General features: G+C 39.5%; 1 protein-coding gene across 1 annotated transcript in view; it reads left to right on the top strand.

Moving 5' to 3' along the window:
- col7a1 (collagen, type VII, alpha 1) overlaps window positions 1-15,789 on the top strand; it is a 76,631-nt gene that overhangs the window by 47,774 nt on the left and 13,068 nt on the right. The window contains exons 86-105 of the mRNA XM_034698528.1: window positions 115-195; window positions 309-377; window positions 5,859-5,894; window positions 6,480-6,539; window positions 6,639-6,683; window positions 6,777-6,812; window positions 7,767-7,802; window positions 7,888-7,947; window positions 8,027-8,152; window positions 8,244-8,315; window positions 8,533-8,568; window positions 8,657-8,716; window positions 8,821-8,865; window positions 9,274-9,309; window positions 9,451-9,486; window positions 10,452-10,508; window positions 10,606-10,677; window positions 11,671-11,742; window positions 11,856-11,891; window positions 12,102-12,182. Coding sequence (XP_034554419.1) covers window positions 115-195; window positions 309-377; window positions 5,859-5,894; window positions 6,480-6,539; window positions 6,639-6,683; window positions 6,777-6,812; window positions 7,767-7,802; window positions 7,888-7,947; window positions 8,027-8,152; window positions 8,244-8,315; window positions 8,533-8,568; window positions 8,657-8,716; window positions 8,821-8,865; window positions 9,274-9,309; window positions 9,451-9,486; window positions 10,452-10,508; window positions 10,606-10,677; window positions 11,671-11,742; window positions 11,856-11,891; window positions 12,102-12,182 — 1,152 coding nt within the window. The remainder of the gene's footprint in view (window positions 1-114; window positions 196-308; window positions 378-5,858; window positions 5,895-6,479; window positions 6,540-6,638; window positions 6,684-6,776; window positions 6,813-7,766; window positions 7,803-7,887; window positions 7,948-8,026; window positions 8,153-8,243; window positions 8,316-8,532; window positions 8,569-8,656; window positions 8,717-8,820; window positions 8,866-9,273; window positions 9,310-9,450; window positions 9,487-10,451; window positions 10,509-10,605; window positions 10,678-11,670; window positions 11,743-11,855; window positions 11,892-12,101; window positions 12,183-15,789) is intronic.

Genomic DNA, 15,789 nt, shown 5'->3' with positions numbered 1-15,789 from the left:
GGAGAAGCAGCTTGTGTATGGTGTACCTCAGGCTTTAGACAGCAGTGTTTTTTACAAATGTGAATGACGCTACACTTGCATGATATTTTACTGATGTATTTTACTGCTTTTTAGGGTGAAGCGGGTAAACCAGGAGTCCCTGGCAGAGATGGGATCCCTGGCAAAGAAGGAATACATGGATTAACAGGGAAGCAGGTGTGTGTGCACCAGTGTTTGTGTCAATGTTCTCAACTGTGTACATAGCATGTGCTGTGCACTGTGTTGTTATTACAGATATTGATGTCTTCATTGCGTTATTTGTTCCTCAGGGCATCGCTGGACCTCCAGGCCAGGCGGGCTTAAAGGGGGAGCAGGGAGACAGCGGTCCTCCTGGGAAGGTGAGAACATGTGTGTCTCTAGATCTGCCTCTGGCCATAAGGATGCTGAATGAAATTGCTTTTTGCGCTTGCTTTTATTGGATGTGATCCCAGCTACAGACTGATTTTCTGCCTGAAGTAATAAAAAACATTTCTGTCTTGCTATAATAAGCTCCTTACTGCAAGAGTTTGGTCTGATGCAAAACAGTACTGTCGGTTGACTCTTCTTAAGTTTCCTTCAGGAGTCATGACATTTGATATATATATATATATATATATATATTTATTAGATTTGAAAGCAAATGGAAAAGAAAGGTATCTTAAGAAGTAGTCACTATTGGACCTAACTAGACTCCCAGAAGCTGGTCTGGTTGTCCACCTAGGGCCGGAGCAGCCTTTAATCCTGTTGGTTTTCCACAAACATTCCCCTACAATTTGCACACTTGTTAAAGTTGTCTGGGGGTCCCACTGTTAGCTGTCTATTAACTTTCATATTTTAACTCTGATATTTGAGAGTAAGCTGTAGCAATGTGAGCCGCGAGGCTAAAGTGGTAGGAAATAGGATGAGCACTACAAACAGCTTACTGTGAGAAAACCTCAGAAGAAAGGCATTTTCTGTCTGACCCTGTTAATGAGGGGATCTGTCTGCAGCCAGTGGTTTAAAAACAGTTAAGTCAATACAATTCACAAAGCCTGAAGGCTAGAGTAATTAATGGATGTTTCATTTGTTAAGTGTGTTTTAGATAGGAGGGTCAAACATAATAGCACACCGCCACAGTGGAGTTACAGCAGATATTTGCAGATCAGCTCTTATTTTTGTCTGAACAAATTTTCCTCTAAGTGCAATCAATACAAACCTCCAACCTTATCAATGTTAAGGTTTGGTTTGTGATAAACCATTTCGTTTGAGCTTTGAGGCAATACTATTTCAGCTGTCTTGGCTGTTAAAAGTGAGAATAGAGCTGTTAGAAAAGCAGTTATTTGTCTTTTTCAAATTTGTCTCAATGTCCATGAAAACCAGAAACACGAAATTCAGTGTTAGACTAAACTAACTCCTTTCTGCTTTCTATCATTGACCTGCCAACTCGAATATAAACTTCCCAGCAAACTCATCCCCATGGGGAGTATTTTGAGCACAGATTAGGCAGAAATACAAGAACCTCCTCTTCTATGATCTGCCTCAGGGAATTATCAGTTATATGGCTGTTATTGATTGACATTCAAAGAACAAACCCTCTGGCACATATTGACCCAATAAAATTAGTTTTCACATGTTAAGTCTGTGTTGCTAGTGTCCACACTCCCCTCATACACAGGTCTGTTTAATCTGGTGCAGTGCAGCCCTGTAGATTTTTTTTTTTCCAGAATTCTAGCTAAATGGGAGAAAAAGCCCAGTGGAGGCTGGTGCGGCGGAGCCTCCCACACTAAAAATAACCAACCATGGATGTGAATTTCAACTAAATCCCTGCATATATTTATGGAAAATTGCCTCAAGTGTTTAATTAAAGCACTGAACCAGCTTGTCAGTTTGCAAGTGTCTAAAGCAAGCCTGGATTGCCTAGCATCGATCCATGAATATCTTAGAATAAGTGAGGCATAAATGTGGGACTTTATCATTATGTATAACTGGAAAGAGAGGCCAAATAACCCCTCTGACTAATGATTTAAGCTGTGAGGGTTCTGAGATATGATGAGTTAAGTTTCCCACACCATCACGTGTGATCTTGTTTAATAAACATCTGCAAGGACCTGTGAAAGCAGAGTGAAATGGGTGTATCTGAGAATATTTGGCTGATTTGCTGTTTACCTGAACTCCACATAAATTTCCCACCTCTGCCTGACCATGATATGTTAGGATTGCACCACTAACACTGAATTATTTATGCCTGCCAGTTGTTTGTATTTGAGTGACTGCAGACATCTGTTAAGACAGATTGGCTGTGGATGACAAAATCTTTGCCAGTCCTGCCAAAGAGGATCTCAATTTAGCTGAATTTCAGCTCAGTGAGACTGAACATGACAGGGAAGGTCACATACACGCATAACTCCTTTAGGCAGGGCTCCTGTAAAATCATCTCAATGTCAATTAGGCTGAAATCATATAAACATTTATCAAATTCTAAGTAAACCGTCCATGCATCTGACTTCATTTTGTTCTATAATACACACTGTGTATTTTTTTTTCTACATTGTTGATGGTGCAGCTGATTCTCCCTCTGGAATGAAACAGGAGAAATTAAACTTGTTGGCCCACAGCGCAGCTTTTTGTAATGCAGCTCTTGAATACATCAGGTGTGCTGCCAGGTTGCATAATGACATGTAGTACCGCACAGATTTACCAGCTGCTCGATCAGAGCTGCAAGGTTTTCTGAGCATTTTGACAGAAATTCTGCAGCTTGCTTTTACAGATGTTGAACAGATGTTCATCTGTTGAAATGTCACATGTTTGTTAATGTGTAGGAAGGCTTGGTCTCATCACATCAACACATTTATTACCATTTTTTATCACCTCTACTTTGTTATCTGGAATGAGTTGTTCAGTTTCGTTATGATGTGGCTTTGGGGATTTTAAAATAAGTGCTTGCAGGTGGCAGTTTTCTTTTTTTTTTTTTATACTTTATTGTGTCAATTTTATATATATATGATATACATTTCTTACAAGTTCAAACTTTTTTGACACAACACTTTGTTTTACATTTTGTGACCCTCCACCCATACAAAATTGGAAAGTAAATTATATAGAAATATACAAAGAAAGAAAAAAAGGAAAAGAAAGAAAAAGATAATAATAATAATCATTTAAAAATTAAAATTAAAAATAAGTTTATATAAAGATAATCAAAACTCAAATTTGAAAATACATAAATTCATATATAAATAACCCAAAAGAATAAAATAAATATACAATTATATATATATATATATATATATATATATACACACATATATGCACAGACATACACATGCACATACATTCACATACACACATATATGCACAGACATACACATGCACATACATTCACATACACACATACATGTGCATATATATATACATGCGTGTTGCAGGCAGTCCGGGTAGGCACATCCACATCACCACTCATCACAATCAACCCTGGAGCACCACAAGGTTGTGTGCTAAGCCCATTTCTCTACACCCTCTAGTCTACACCAATGACTGCACCAGCCCATCACCCACTACCACATACCTCAAATACTCAGACGACACAGCCATCATTTCTCTGCTTACAGACAACAACTCTGTCCTGGACTACCACCACACCATTCCACACTTCACTCAGTGGTGCGAGGATAATCATCTCCATCTCAATGTCACTAAAACAAAAGAATTCATAATCAGCCCCACCTCACCTCAGCACCCTGCCACCATCAACCATCAGACAGTAGAAACAGTTGACAGCTTTAAATACCTCGGAGGAACACTGGACAATCAACTCACTTTCAACCTGCACACCAGTGACATCCAAAAAAGGAGCCATCAAATACTGTCAACCATCCGTAAACTCAAAGGACTCTATGTTGCCCCCCGTCTCTTTCTGCTGCAATATAAAAGCATGACTCAATCCATCCTCCTCTACTGCTCCACCTGCTTCTTCAACATGTTGTCTGTTAAAAACAAAGCCAAACTCAAATGCATAACCACCACAGCTTCTAAAATAATTGGTCTCCCAACACCAAACCTCACAGACTTAAACCGCAGGGCCATCATACGCCTGGCAACCTCAATAGAACAGGACATCACACATCCACTAAACACCCACCTCATCCCACTCCCCTCAGGGCGCAGGTACAGGGTTCGAGGTGCAGAAGGGCTCGCCTTGGCAAGAGCCTGATTCCTGCTGTTATAGTGAGCCTGAACATAAGGCCTCGCTGAATCACACAACTCTGTCTGAGTGTTGATGTCTTGGTGGACAGTTTGTTGAGCCTACAGTGTATGTTATATGTTTGTCTATGTCTGTGGAAATGCAGGAAGGTGCTGTGGAAAAGAATTTCCCCAAGGGGACAATGAAGTCTAAAGTCTAAATTCTGAAGTCTATACATACATATAAGAGGAATAACTTTATATCCTATTGATATCCTGTCATGGCTTGAAAGACACCCATTTTTTTTCGAACAGCTTTTCATTTTTATTTGTTCTGTAGGTTACTTTTTCCATCGAGTAAAAGTTCTCTACTGTTCCTGACCACTTGACTGCACTTGGAGATTCCTTTTTTTTCCTGTTTCTTGTTATTTGCTTGAGTGCTGTTATTCTCAAAACACAGAAGAGGTATAACTTGTGTTTCAGTCCTTTAGGGCGTGTTCCCAGGAGTATATTTTGTTTTCCAACATTGCTCGTTTTGCCTAACATCTGTTCAATTTTGCTTATTACATCTGACCAATAAGTTGGAATTTTTCTGCATGTCAAAAATATATATGTGTGTGGCAGGTGGCAGTTTTCAGGCTCACATGATACATTAGAGTTACTCTGTTTCTGTTGTGATGTTCATTCTCTTACATTATGTCTCAAGTAGTATATGGCCTTAGTTCATATTTTATTGTAAATTTGGACAGAAAGAGAATATTGATGTGTAATAAATGGTTCATAGCAAAAATCAAACCAGGAATGCTGCAATCACAGCATATAGTGCACGTATTAAGCATCCATCCAACAGCCAAATTGTCCCGTTCTATTTCATTAAAACTTCACTGCCTGGAGCTTTTGATTACCTAGGTTGTATTCTTCCTGCTGGTTAAAAGTGTCTTGAATAAGAGACGAAGAGATGCTCTGTATGCTCTGCATTTGCTGCCGCCCCTGCTGTTGATGACATGATTCGCTAGGAGTGTCTTTAACAGCTCCCTCACTGTTGACAGCCTCAGGTTCAGCACCTTGGACAGAGCTGTGGTGACACTCTCAATGGGTTCACCAGTTTGATAAATAACCAGGCAACACTTGTCCATCTGCTCAGCGGCTCCACCATTTGTTCACATACTCACCATGCATTTATACAGATAGAAAGATGAAGTGGAACAGCATTTTTCCGGTAACAAAGCTGCACAGGACTTTGATAAGAGACATGTTTTTTGGTATGAGTCTGGGGGTTACGGTTAGGATAATTCTACTTTGGTTCATTAATTCTTGACCCAGAGAACTTTTCTTTAAGTTGTAATTCTGGCCAGACAGGAAATGATCAAAGAAGCAAGGACACAAAAAAAATACCCTGCATAGTCTTTGTAGCTTTAATGAAGATTTCAAGATCAATCGGTGTACTATGGTGTGGGAAGTACCATTACTGAGCTGCGGGAGTTGTACATTTTATTTCTGTTCTTGCTGGGGACATTAAAACTCTTAACCTTTAACTGCTGAAAACACTAATGGCAGGCCGTTCCTTGTGCTAGAATACAAAGGCTATTAAGTACACATTTATGTCTGTTCGTGAACAAGAGCCCATACCATGCCGCACAGGTAATTACTATTATTTCCTCTCGTTTACTTTGCTCTTACAGGCTGTGGCTGGACCACTTGGACCCAAAGGAGAACGGGTGAGTCACTGTAATTGACACTGAACTAGTTATATAAACCTTTTTTATTCCTCCATGCCAGTCACAGTGTGGACACAATCTTAACAGGCTATTAAAGGCCTTCTATCTGCCAAAAACTCCTCAAATTTTCTAAAAACTTGAACTTGAACTGAAAGGATAAACTGACTGGATTTTGGTGGTCAAAAATCAGGGTCAGGGATGTTGGGACGTCATGTCTGTGTCATCCTCTTATCTAGAGCCTCAGAGCTGCCCGGGGCTGAATTTTATTGCATCTTTCTGTGATTTATTTTTATCTCTCCCAGAAAACTAGATTATCCCAAGTCAATTAGTTGAAAATCTCCCATTGCACTAACCATTGCATAGCTGTTGATACAAAGACACCCATCCTCACTTTTCCGCCCATTATTATAACTGTAACTTGTCACTGACTAGTCACTTGAGCTCTGACAGCTAAAAAGAGTGTTGGGTGTAGATCCATAGCGTATTCATTTATTGCAGCACAGTCCTTCAATAAGAAACGGACTGATATTTGATGAAGCAGACCAGAGTAACAGAATGCATCTGACATAAACTTGGTTGTTGCAGGGTTTACCTGGTCAAACGCTGCCAGGCGTGACTGGAGAGAGAGGTCTAGCTGGAGAAAAGGTGAGTTCCAGTGAAAGACACATGACATCCATGTGTGAACATGTTTTAAGAGCTTTTTTATTCAAACAGTGTGATTTATGTTCTTTTATGATCTTTTAGGGTACCAGGGGAGATAAAGGTGCTTTTGGTTCAAAAGGAGAGAGAGTGAGTACCATCAGGCTCCATATTATCACATTCTGTAAACATAATGTTGTTAACATCACACGTTGGCAACATGTGATCTGTTTGTAATGTCAGGGAGTTGCTGGTGAATCGGGGGAGCCTGGAGAAGATGTAAGTATTCAACATTTTCTTTCTGTCCTCTGGATTGAGACTGTTATTAATGGTTTTTAAAATGGATTCTTAGATGTTTTATGGCATAATGTGGGTTTGTTGTAAACATACTGTAAATGCTCATTTACTACCAAAGCTCTAATGCAGTTACCTGTCAGTAAACGTTTATCACTACAAATGTAGTAGCGGGGCGCTGGTGGCCTAGCGGTCTAAGCGCCCCACGTACAGAGGCAACGGCCCTCATTGCAGGGGTCCCCGGTTCGATTCCCGGCGGGTCGACCATTTCCTGCATGTCTTCCCCTGCTCTCTACTCCCCACATTTCCTGTCTCTCTTCAGCTGTCCTATAAAATAAAGGCAAAAAAGGCCAAAAAAACACAACTTTAAAAAAACAAAACAAATGTAGTAGCATTATGAAATCTAAGATAAAACGTACATCTGGTTTCTCTAGATACTTTCTTAACAGGTAAAGCTAAGGGCTCATTAAGGTGTTTTTTAAAATAAACTTCAACCTCTTCTACCTACACCTGATGGTATGACTTCATTTAACCCAGGAATCTTGAGTACAGTTAAAGTACAGTATATTTATAAAATTAGATTATTTTTGTTATATTCAGGGAATCCAGTTATTTGATCTTACCTTATTCAACCCTCTCTCTTTAGCACTGTGATTAAAGTTTCCAGACTTTCTATTTAAAAGTGTCAACTGTAATCTCCTGTGACTCCCAAGGTGTTGATTATCTGTTCTCCTTCAGGTTAACAAGGCATGCTAACTCTCATGACTTCACCAGAATAATAATGAAGGCTTAACAGATATTTGGGAGGCAAAAGTTTGTAAAACTATTCAACAAACTTGCACTGCACTGTTTTGAAAAAAAGACGTTGAGTAATATTGTTCAATTTAAAACAGTCAGCTATTCTAACTTTAATAACTCAAAGTCTGGGTTTCCTTGCAGGGGGAAAAAGGATCTCCTGGGCCAAAAGGAGATAAGGTAAGTTTTTGTCATTCATTAAATACATTTGCCTGGAATAAAACCCAGTCCTTGTGGCAGTTCTGTCAAAATGTTTCCATTTCAGGGAGAGAGGGGAATCGGACTGGCAGGTCCTCCTGGTCGAGATGGGCCTCAGGGTTTGAAGGTGAGTAGCATCTGGTTCCCCTCTGATTAGAATTTTCCAACGTGCCAGGCATCAAAACCTAACCTTGATTTTAATTCAGGGAGATCCAGGCCTACCCGGTCCAGCTGGTCCTCCTGGACTGCAAGGGAAATTGGGTGGTATTGGGCAGCGTGGCCCAGGGGGAGAACCTGGACAACCAGGACCACCAGGACCACCAGGGGAGAGGGTGAGTGAAGCTACTAATGAAATAATACTGAATGTTTTAGTCCTTACATACAGTATATAATGTGATTTTAGTTAATGAGGTTTTATTTCAGGGTCTCCAAGGATTTGCAGGCCGAGCAGGAAACGTTGGACCACCTGGCCCTGCTGGACCACCCGGACAGGCAGTGAGTGTTGATCTGGATTTTCTTTTCTGCTAGGGTTGGATATAACAAAACAGAACAAAACAAACATATCTAGGCCTCCTGCCTACAGATGGTATGTTATGAAATTATTTTTTTAAAGGAGCCAAACAATGGTTTTAAAAAAGCAAGGGTGTTAGTGAAGGATGTAAATAACGAAAAGGTGTGATTAATGATTCCTACCATCTATATTTTGTTTTAGGGCGCTCCCGGCACCAATGGGATCAAAGGGGACAAGGTGATTATCCAAGCTGACACATATTTCTGTCTCCCTTCCTAAATGTTAAAGGACCCATTGAAATGTGTACTTATTCTTCTGTTGCCAGGGGGGAGTCGGTGTAGGGGTCCCCGGTGTCAGTGGAGAGAGAGGAGTTGCAGGGCCCAGAGTAAGACATGACTACATCATTCAAATGTATCCGGATGTGAATATACCTCCAGATGATTGAGTCTTTCATTCAGGTTTTTGTGTGGCTATCTCCGTTTCTCTTAGGGGGAAGAGGGTCGTGCTGGCGTGGACGGGGAAAGAGGGTCAACGGTAAACATGAAGTGTTTTCATCAACCACTCAATAACACAACATACAACATCCTTTCATCAAAAGCTTTTAGGATCAATTTTTGAGTATTTTAAAGAAGACTAATGCACCAGGAAGCAACCGGTAAAGATGAATAGAGGGAAACCACAAGCGTAAACCATAAACTGTTGAAGAGAACATATATTCCTTAGATAATAGAATAGTGATTCACTTGGCCTTCTCCTCCCTCTCAGTACTTACAAACCCATCGTTATAAATCTACTCAACCTGTGCTGGCTGTTTAATCACTCTGAGGATTCATGATGTTTTTGCTATTTGAGTTTAGCTTCCTATACAAAGAAACAGGCACTGAGTGGAAACATACCTGTTATGTTTTAAGTGCCTGTTGTGTATCATTTTGTTTTCATCAGGGTGCACCAGGAACTCGAGGAGCTCGGGGAGAAAAGGTAAACATGACCACTCATTTTTACCGTCTATATGTGACATCACACTAATTTCTGTCCCCCAAGCGATCATCTAAAGTAGTGAATTTAATTTACACGCCTCAATGAAATACTTTGCATTCAATCTTTCCTTTTTTTGTCTAGGGAGATGGCGGGCTGCAAGGTGACAAAGGAGAGAAGGTGTGTGCATTTTAATATCTAGTAAGCCTTTCTCTTTCTTCCTTCTTGCTTGTGTATTTGTTTGTAAAGACAACAAGGGAGCAGAAATTGAGAAAGAGGGAAATAGGATTTATTTGTGTTGCTGTTTTTGAAAGAGCTCTCTCACATTGTCAAATCTGTTGATAGCCGGAGGAATACATGAATACACACAATGTTAATAAGCTTTGATACAACAAGTATTTGAAGATAAGGTAGCAGGAGCACATGGAAGAGGTTTGCCTTTCTCAATTTTTGCCATACAGAATTTCTGTTTACCCTAACCTTGGAAAGTAGGCAAGGTTCCAAAACCTTACCAAAACAGGCATTTCACAATGTAGCTGCCACAGTGAACCTTTTACATCCCTCATGGGTTGGTTGGGTAAAAGCCACAAAACAAAAAGAGTATGGTTTAGGCTTATAGAACATATCTTCTGGGTTTGTGCACCAGTCTGGGTGAAAAGTTGCAGGTTTGACCTTTCATCCATACTGATCTACTCACATTTAGTTTATGACTGTTTTTGTGGTCAGACAGACCAGGACGAGAAATAGGTACCGAGAGAGGAAACAAAGGAAATAGCTACATGAAATATCAGAAGCAGCACATACATCTCTCGAAAGTTCAAATGTTCAAAGTTTAAGCATCAGGTATAGGATTGTCGATTCAGACTTCAGGAATAAGGAATAGTTTCTGGAGAATATACTTATTTTGATAAAACATTACCAATTCAATTTGGTTGATATTAATGCTTGTTTGTGAGGCAGAACTATATTCAAAATTTTATGAAATCTTCCTTTTTAATTCAAAACTTGACTTGCTCCTTAAATGATCTTACCTGATGCTGCCTAAAGGCGGTCTGGCAGAGCCCTGGAGCTAAATGTGTCCCATAAATATAACAGGGTGAAACGTTGTGTGTTGATGTTTAGCAGCTGTTGTTTCTCTCTCACAGGGGGACACTGTGCTCGTTGGAGGACCACCTGGAGAAAAGGGCATCAAAGGAGAAACAGTCAGTAAACTCCTGGATGGGTCTAAATGTGAAACGCAGTACAAACATCCACCCTTGTTTAATTTTCTTTCTTTATTTTCTTGATTATTGCTTTCAGGGGGACAGGGGACCCAAAGGTGTGCAAGGAGAAAAAGGAGTGAAAGGCCAAGAGGGACCTGCTGGGGAGTTGGTAATTTTTTTTATTCTTGCCAGTGTCTGTGATAGTTTCATGGTGTCTAATGGTTACCAGAGCTAAAGCCTCCACCTGCTCCACTGACCCTATGCCCACGGCGCTGGTCAAGGCCTGTCTTCCCACCCTCTGCCCCATCATTATGGACATCATCAACTCCTCTCTGGCTTCTGGAATAGTTCCCTCTAGGTTCAAAAGTGTGGCAGCCCCTACTCTGTGGAACTCTCTCCCTCCCGACATCTGCAGCGCCCCAAACCTGGACAGTTTTAAAAAAAGCAGTCAAAACGCACCTTTTCCTCAAGACCTTTCCCCATTAGCTAGTGTTGTCCCCACCTCCCCCCCAGACCCCCTACCTGACCATGTGAAGCAACCTTGGGTTTCTTGAAAGTGGCTATATAAATCCCAGTTATTATTATTTATTATTATAACTTGTCATCATATTTGAGTTACAGAGCTAAAGCTGAGGTATCTATTGATTATTGGGCGTAGAAAAAGTGTAAAGGAAAGTAAATATGAATCGAGGTTTTCCTAAAGCCCATATAACTGAACAAAACTGCCTGTTCTTTCCAAACAGGGTTCCAAAGTGCAAATATTTTAAATTTTCACAAGATATAAAGCAGAGAAACCACCAGATTGGTTTTGTTCAAGCTATACAAATTGAACTCTGCAATTGTTGGGTATTTTTATTTAGAAGCAATCAATCATCATAATTGATGTCAATATATTTTAGCTAATTTCCCTGATTTCAAATATTTTTGCTTGTTATGAAATGTAATCTATATTTGGGTTTCTATTGTAATTTCAATTTGGTGGTCAGTCAGGCTGAGGACAACTTGTTATTATCTGCAAAACAACAGATATAAATCACTCAACTCAAAGAGGACATTTAAACCGTGGTCTTATATTTCAGTAACTAAACCCTCAGAAATGATTTTACAGTATTGATTTTACAAATGATCAACAAGTGTAATTGTTTTCTGTGTTTGATACCAGGGTCTGAGAGGTGAGCCAGGAGAAAGAGGATCCACTGGATTTCCAGGTGCACGTGGCCCTGGTGGACAGAAGGCAAGTGACCCTGAACGTGGATGATCATTGTTATTAAATCAGAGCCAGTGAGTAGACAGCACAGCCAATAATTTCACCTCACTTATTACTATAATTCTGTCTTCTGTCTGCAGGGTGAAGCCGGCCTACCTGGAGTACCCGGTGAATCGGTGTGTGATCTATCTATCTATCTATCTATCTATCTATCTATCTATCTATCTATCTATCTATCTATCTATCTATCTATCTATCTATCTATCTATCTATCTATCTATCTATCTATCTATCTATCTATCTATCTATCTATCTATCTATCTATCTATCTATCTATCTATCTATAATGGAGTGAACAAGGGGTAACTCATGTTTCTGTCTTCCAGGGTTTACCAGGAAAAGATGGGCTGCCTGGGCATAAGGGGGGAAAGGGAGAGATTGGCATCGTTGGAATGAGAGGAATCAAGGTATCTTCATTGTTTGTGTGATTGTGTGTGTTGCCACGAGACGGATGTTTGTTCACTCTGTGTGGTTTCAACCTTGAAACCTCTTTCAGGGGTGGGTGGTGACTATCACAACTCCATGGTAGCATGAAATTTATATAATTACAGGCAATGAACACAAAATGTGTCAGAAATATTCATGCAGAATATTTGCTTTCACACCAACATTATGATGATTAATACCTGAAAATGGGTGCTCGTTCAGCCTGGGAGACATTTTTTCACTTTATTTATTCATTTGAACTCTATTTGAATCAATGAACCAACCAGAAATGTGGGCAACGGTTCAGAAATTTAAAGACTGAGTTTATTTCATTGTTTTGATTATATTGTATTCCTTTTTTAATCAGATAAAGTCAATTAAGATTTTTTTTGTAAGAGAAACCAGCAGAAAGATTAAAGGTACAGTGTGTAGTATTTAGCAGCATTTAGCAGAACAGAGACTTGGTAAAAATGGAATATAATATTCGTAAGTGTGTTTAAATATAGTGTACAGTTACTTGAAAATATAAATCATTCTTTATATACTAACTAAGAAAGAGCCTTTAATATCTACATATGGACCGGGTCCCCTTCCACAGAGGCCACCACCCTGCACCGCCCGGTTTCTTCAGTAGTACAAAACAGAAAAACTAGTTACATATTTCCGTATCAATAAACACTTTCAAGAAGTGAGTGGTTGATGTGTGCAAAACAAGCGGCAACCTCCGGTCTCAAAATATGAAACCCATGCAGAAGTGTTATAAACTGCAATTCATCGTGAATCTGCTTGAGGCTGGCTGCAGAAACACCGGAAACCACATAGACACCAATTCAAAAAAGACGATCTTTGCAGCATTAATAAACATGTTTACAGCCTGGTTCAAAAAACAGCTTGGCTCTACGTAGCTAATCTCTCTATCGGCACACACTGTACAGGGGTGAATTTTTTTCGAACGCGACGGTTCAGAAGATAATAAGATTACAAGTTTTTACCCAAATAAGGACATGACTGACTTGACTCCCAGACGGGAACACATAGCTGTTGGTTAGGAGGCTCAAACTCCGCCCCTTTGCGTCACACTATGTCTTGTTGAGTTCGGCATTTCCAATATGGCTGCCGCCGTTGATTGGCTTCAAAACGGCGCTCAGGAACAGATGGGTGACGTCACGGATACTACGTCCATTATTTACACAGTTTATGGTGCAAATTAATTTGTATTGATAACCCTTTTGATAGAAAAACTTGACAAATGGCGGATCAGACTTATCATGCATCCAACTTATGGAGCAAATCGTTTTCCTACATTCTTCAGAAGAATTGTCTGTTCTTTAAGTGTAGCTGAAGCTGGCAGCTGCTAAGCTTAACATAGAAAAGGCGACATCTGAATATATTTCCGAAACAAAACAAAATCAATCTGGTCAAAAAATTGTGCTTGTTTGTGAGCCAGATCTAAATTCAAAATACACAACTTGATTTTCTCCTTATATGACCTTACCTTATACTGCCTTAAAGCTGTCTGGCAGAGAGGCCTGAAGCCAAATGTCCCCTATTACCATAATAGGCTTAAAAAATGATGGTGTTTTACCTTCAGGGTGAAGACAGATGTTCAGCAGCTGTAATGTCTCTCACAGGGGGTCACATTCAGTTCGGTTAATGTTATTGCTTGTCTGTGAGTTCCAGAGCCAGATACAAAATTCAATAAGTTCTTCACTCATGCATAGTACACTCATCCATTTACTTTCATGATGATTGGGCCTTCAGCCTTCCTGTAACCCTGCTGGCCATCAAATGAATGACACCAAAAAGGAACTCTTATGGCAGAGGTCATGATAACCTCTTCATTTATGAGGATGTGTGCTGGGGTATTTCTTCACCAGGACAACATACTTCCAGACTTCACAGTTTTCTGTTAATGTGTCTTTGCTCAGAGATTGTAAGATACTAAATGCAGTGTGAAGCTGCAAATTGGCATTATTTACATTCGTTTTTTGTACACATTAAGTGGGAGATTGTTTTCCTAGCTCCTGCAGCCCAACTGCATCAAGTGTTCTAAGTCAAGAAGCATAACTCCCCAACCCCAAATCGCTCGCGTGCATAGCAATAAGTGAATAAATGTATACCTGTGGGAAGCCTGGCACTTAGCATAGCAGCCTCTGCCCTCCAGTGTGTGAAAGTGTTTTTAAAAGGGTGAATGTGACATGCAGTGTTAAAACACTTTGAGTGGTCTGAAGACGAAAAGGTGCTACATAAGTGCAGTTTAACATTTTACATACAAGTGGTTCTTTGCAGATTTTGTTACTTTAAAGAAGCCATGCTAGCTATTTTTTTTCTGTTTCAGTCATTCTTCTAAAGTAAGTAAGTAAGTCAATTTTATTAAGTATAGCACCTTTCATAGAATAAAATCACGAAGTGCTTCACAGGAAAAATATTCAATTTAAAATGAAATCATAAAACAGTAAAATAAACAGACAATAGCATAATTAAAACATTAGTCGGTACAAAGTGAGTCGAAGGCCTGTTTAACCCTCCTGTTATGTTTGTTTCTCTGGAACAGCAATAATGTTCTTGGGTCAATTTGACCCGGTGCATATTCAATTATCCAAAAGTGTCAGAACCTCAAACAATCCCAATCAGATTTTTTTTTTTAAATCAACTCCATTTAAATCAAGATTCAGTCCATTGGTGTTCTTTAATTCTCACAGATCATGGTTCAATGAGGATAACTCCTTTTTCATTAAAATTAATGTTAAAACTTGTTTTAATGTACATCGGAAAGCCCTTAATATGAATACAATAGTTTCACATGACATAGATTTTTTTAAATTTTATTTTACATTTTTGAATTTGATGTTGATAAATTAACACGACACCTCTTCTGTCACATGCTGCCAAGATTTTTTATGCTGCATTTAGCTGGTTTGGAAGGCATATACTGCCTAAAATAGACTTTAAAAAGGGTCAATTTGACCCGCAACATAACAGGAGGGTTAAATCAATTAAGTGAACTTCTAGCTTAACTAGACATGATCCTAGTTCTCATCTAGTTCTCGATCCTCAGTATCCATGTGGTGTCAGAATATAGATTTGAAAGTGTATTTGTTCAGTTAATGTGGTGGTATGCACCCCCTAAAAATACCATGAGTTAGCATAATAATTAGTTTTTTTGTTTGCTTCTGCAGAATAAATTATTAAAAGACAATGATAGTGTGTACATTCTCATCTTCTTGTTGCAAGTGGGACATGTTGACTCATATATTATGCAGTGAAGGGATCAGTTTTAAGTTTGTGCATCAAGTTGTTTTAAAGGTGACATATCATGCAAAATCGACTTTTTAATGGTTCTCTACCTGAAATATGTTTCCCTGGCATGTCTACAAACCCCCCTGAAAATGAGAAAAATCCATTCTGCCCCTGTTCTGATTTCTCCACCTTTCTGTAAATGTGTGCTGAAACAAGCCTTTTCAGACTTCCGTGTTTTTGTTACGTCACAACAATATCCGGTCTGTCACGGAGTCAGAGCTCGGAGCTTGTTCAGCCCATAGACTGTATAAAATACAACTCAATCCCTCCTCTGTTTTTCATTCCCTG

Source organism: Notolabrus celidotus, chromosome 1, assembly GCF_009762535.1.
Source record: "Notolabrus celidotus isolate fNotCel1 chromosome 1, fNotCel1.pri, whole genome shotgun sequence".
Taxonomy (NCBI): domain Eukaryota; kingdom Metazoa; phylum Chordata; class Actinopteri; order Labriformes; family Labridae; genus Notolabrus; species Notolabrus celidotus.
The sequence above is the reverse complement of the archived record's forward strand: the minus strand, read 5'-3'. Positions and strand labels throughout refer to the sequence as shown.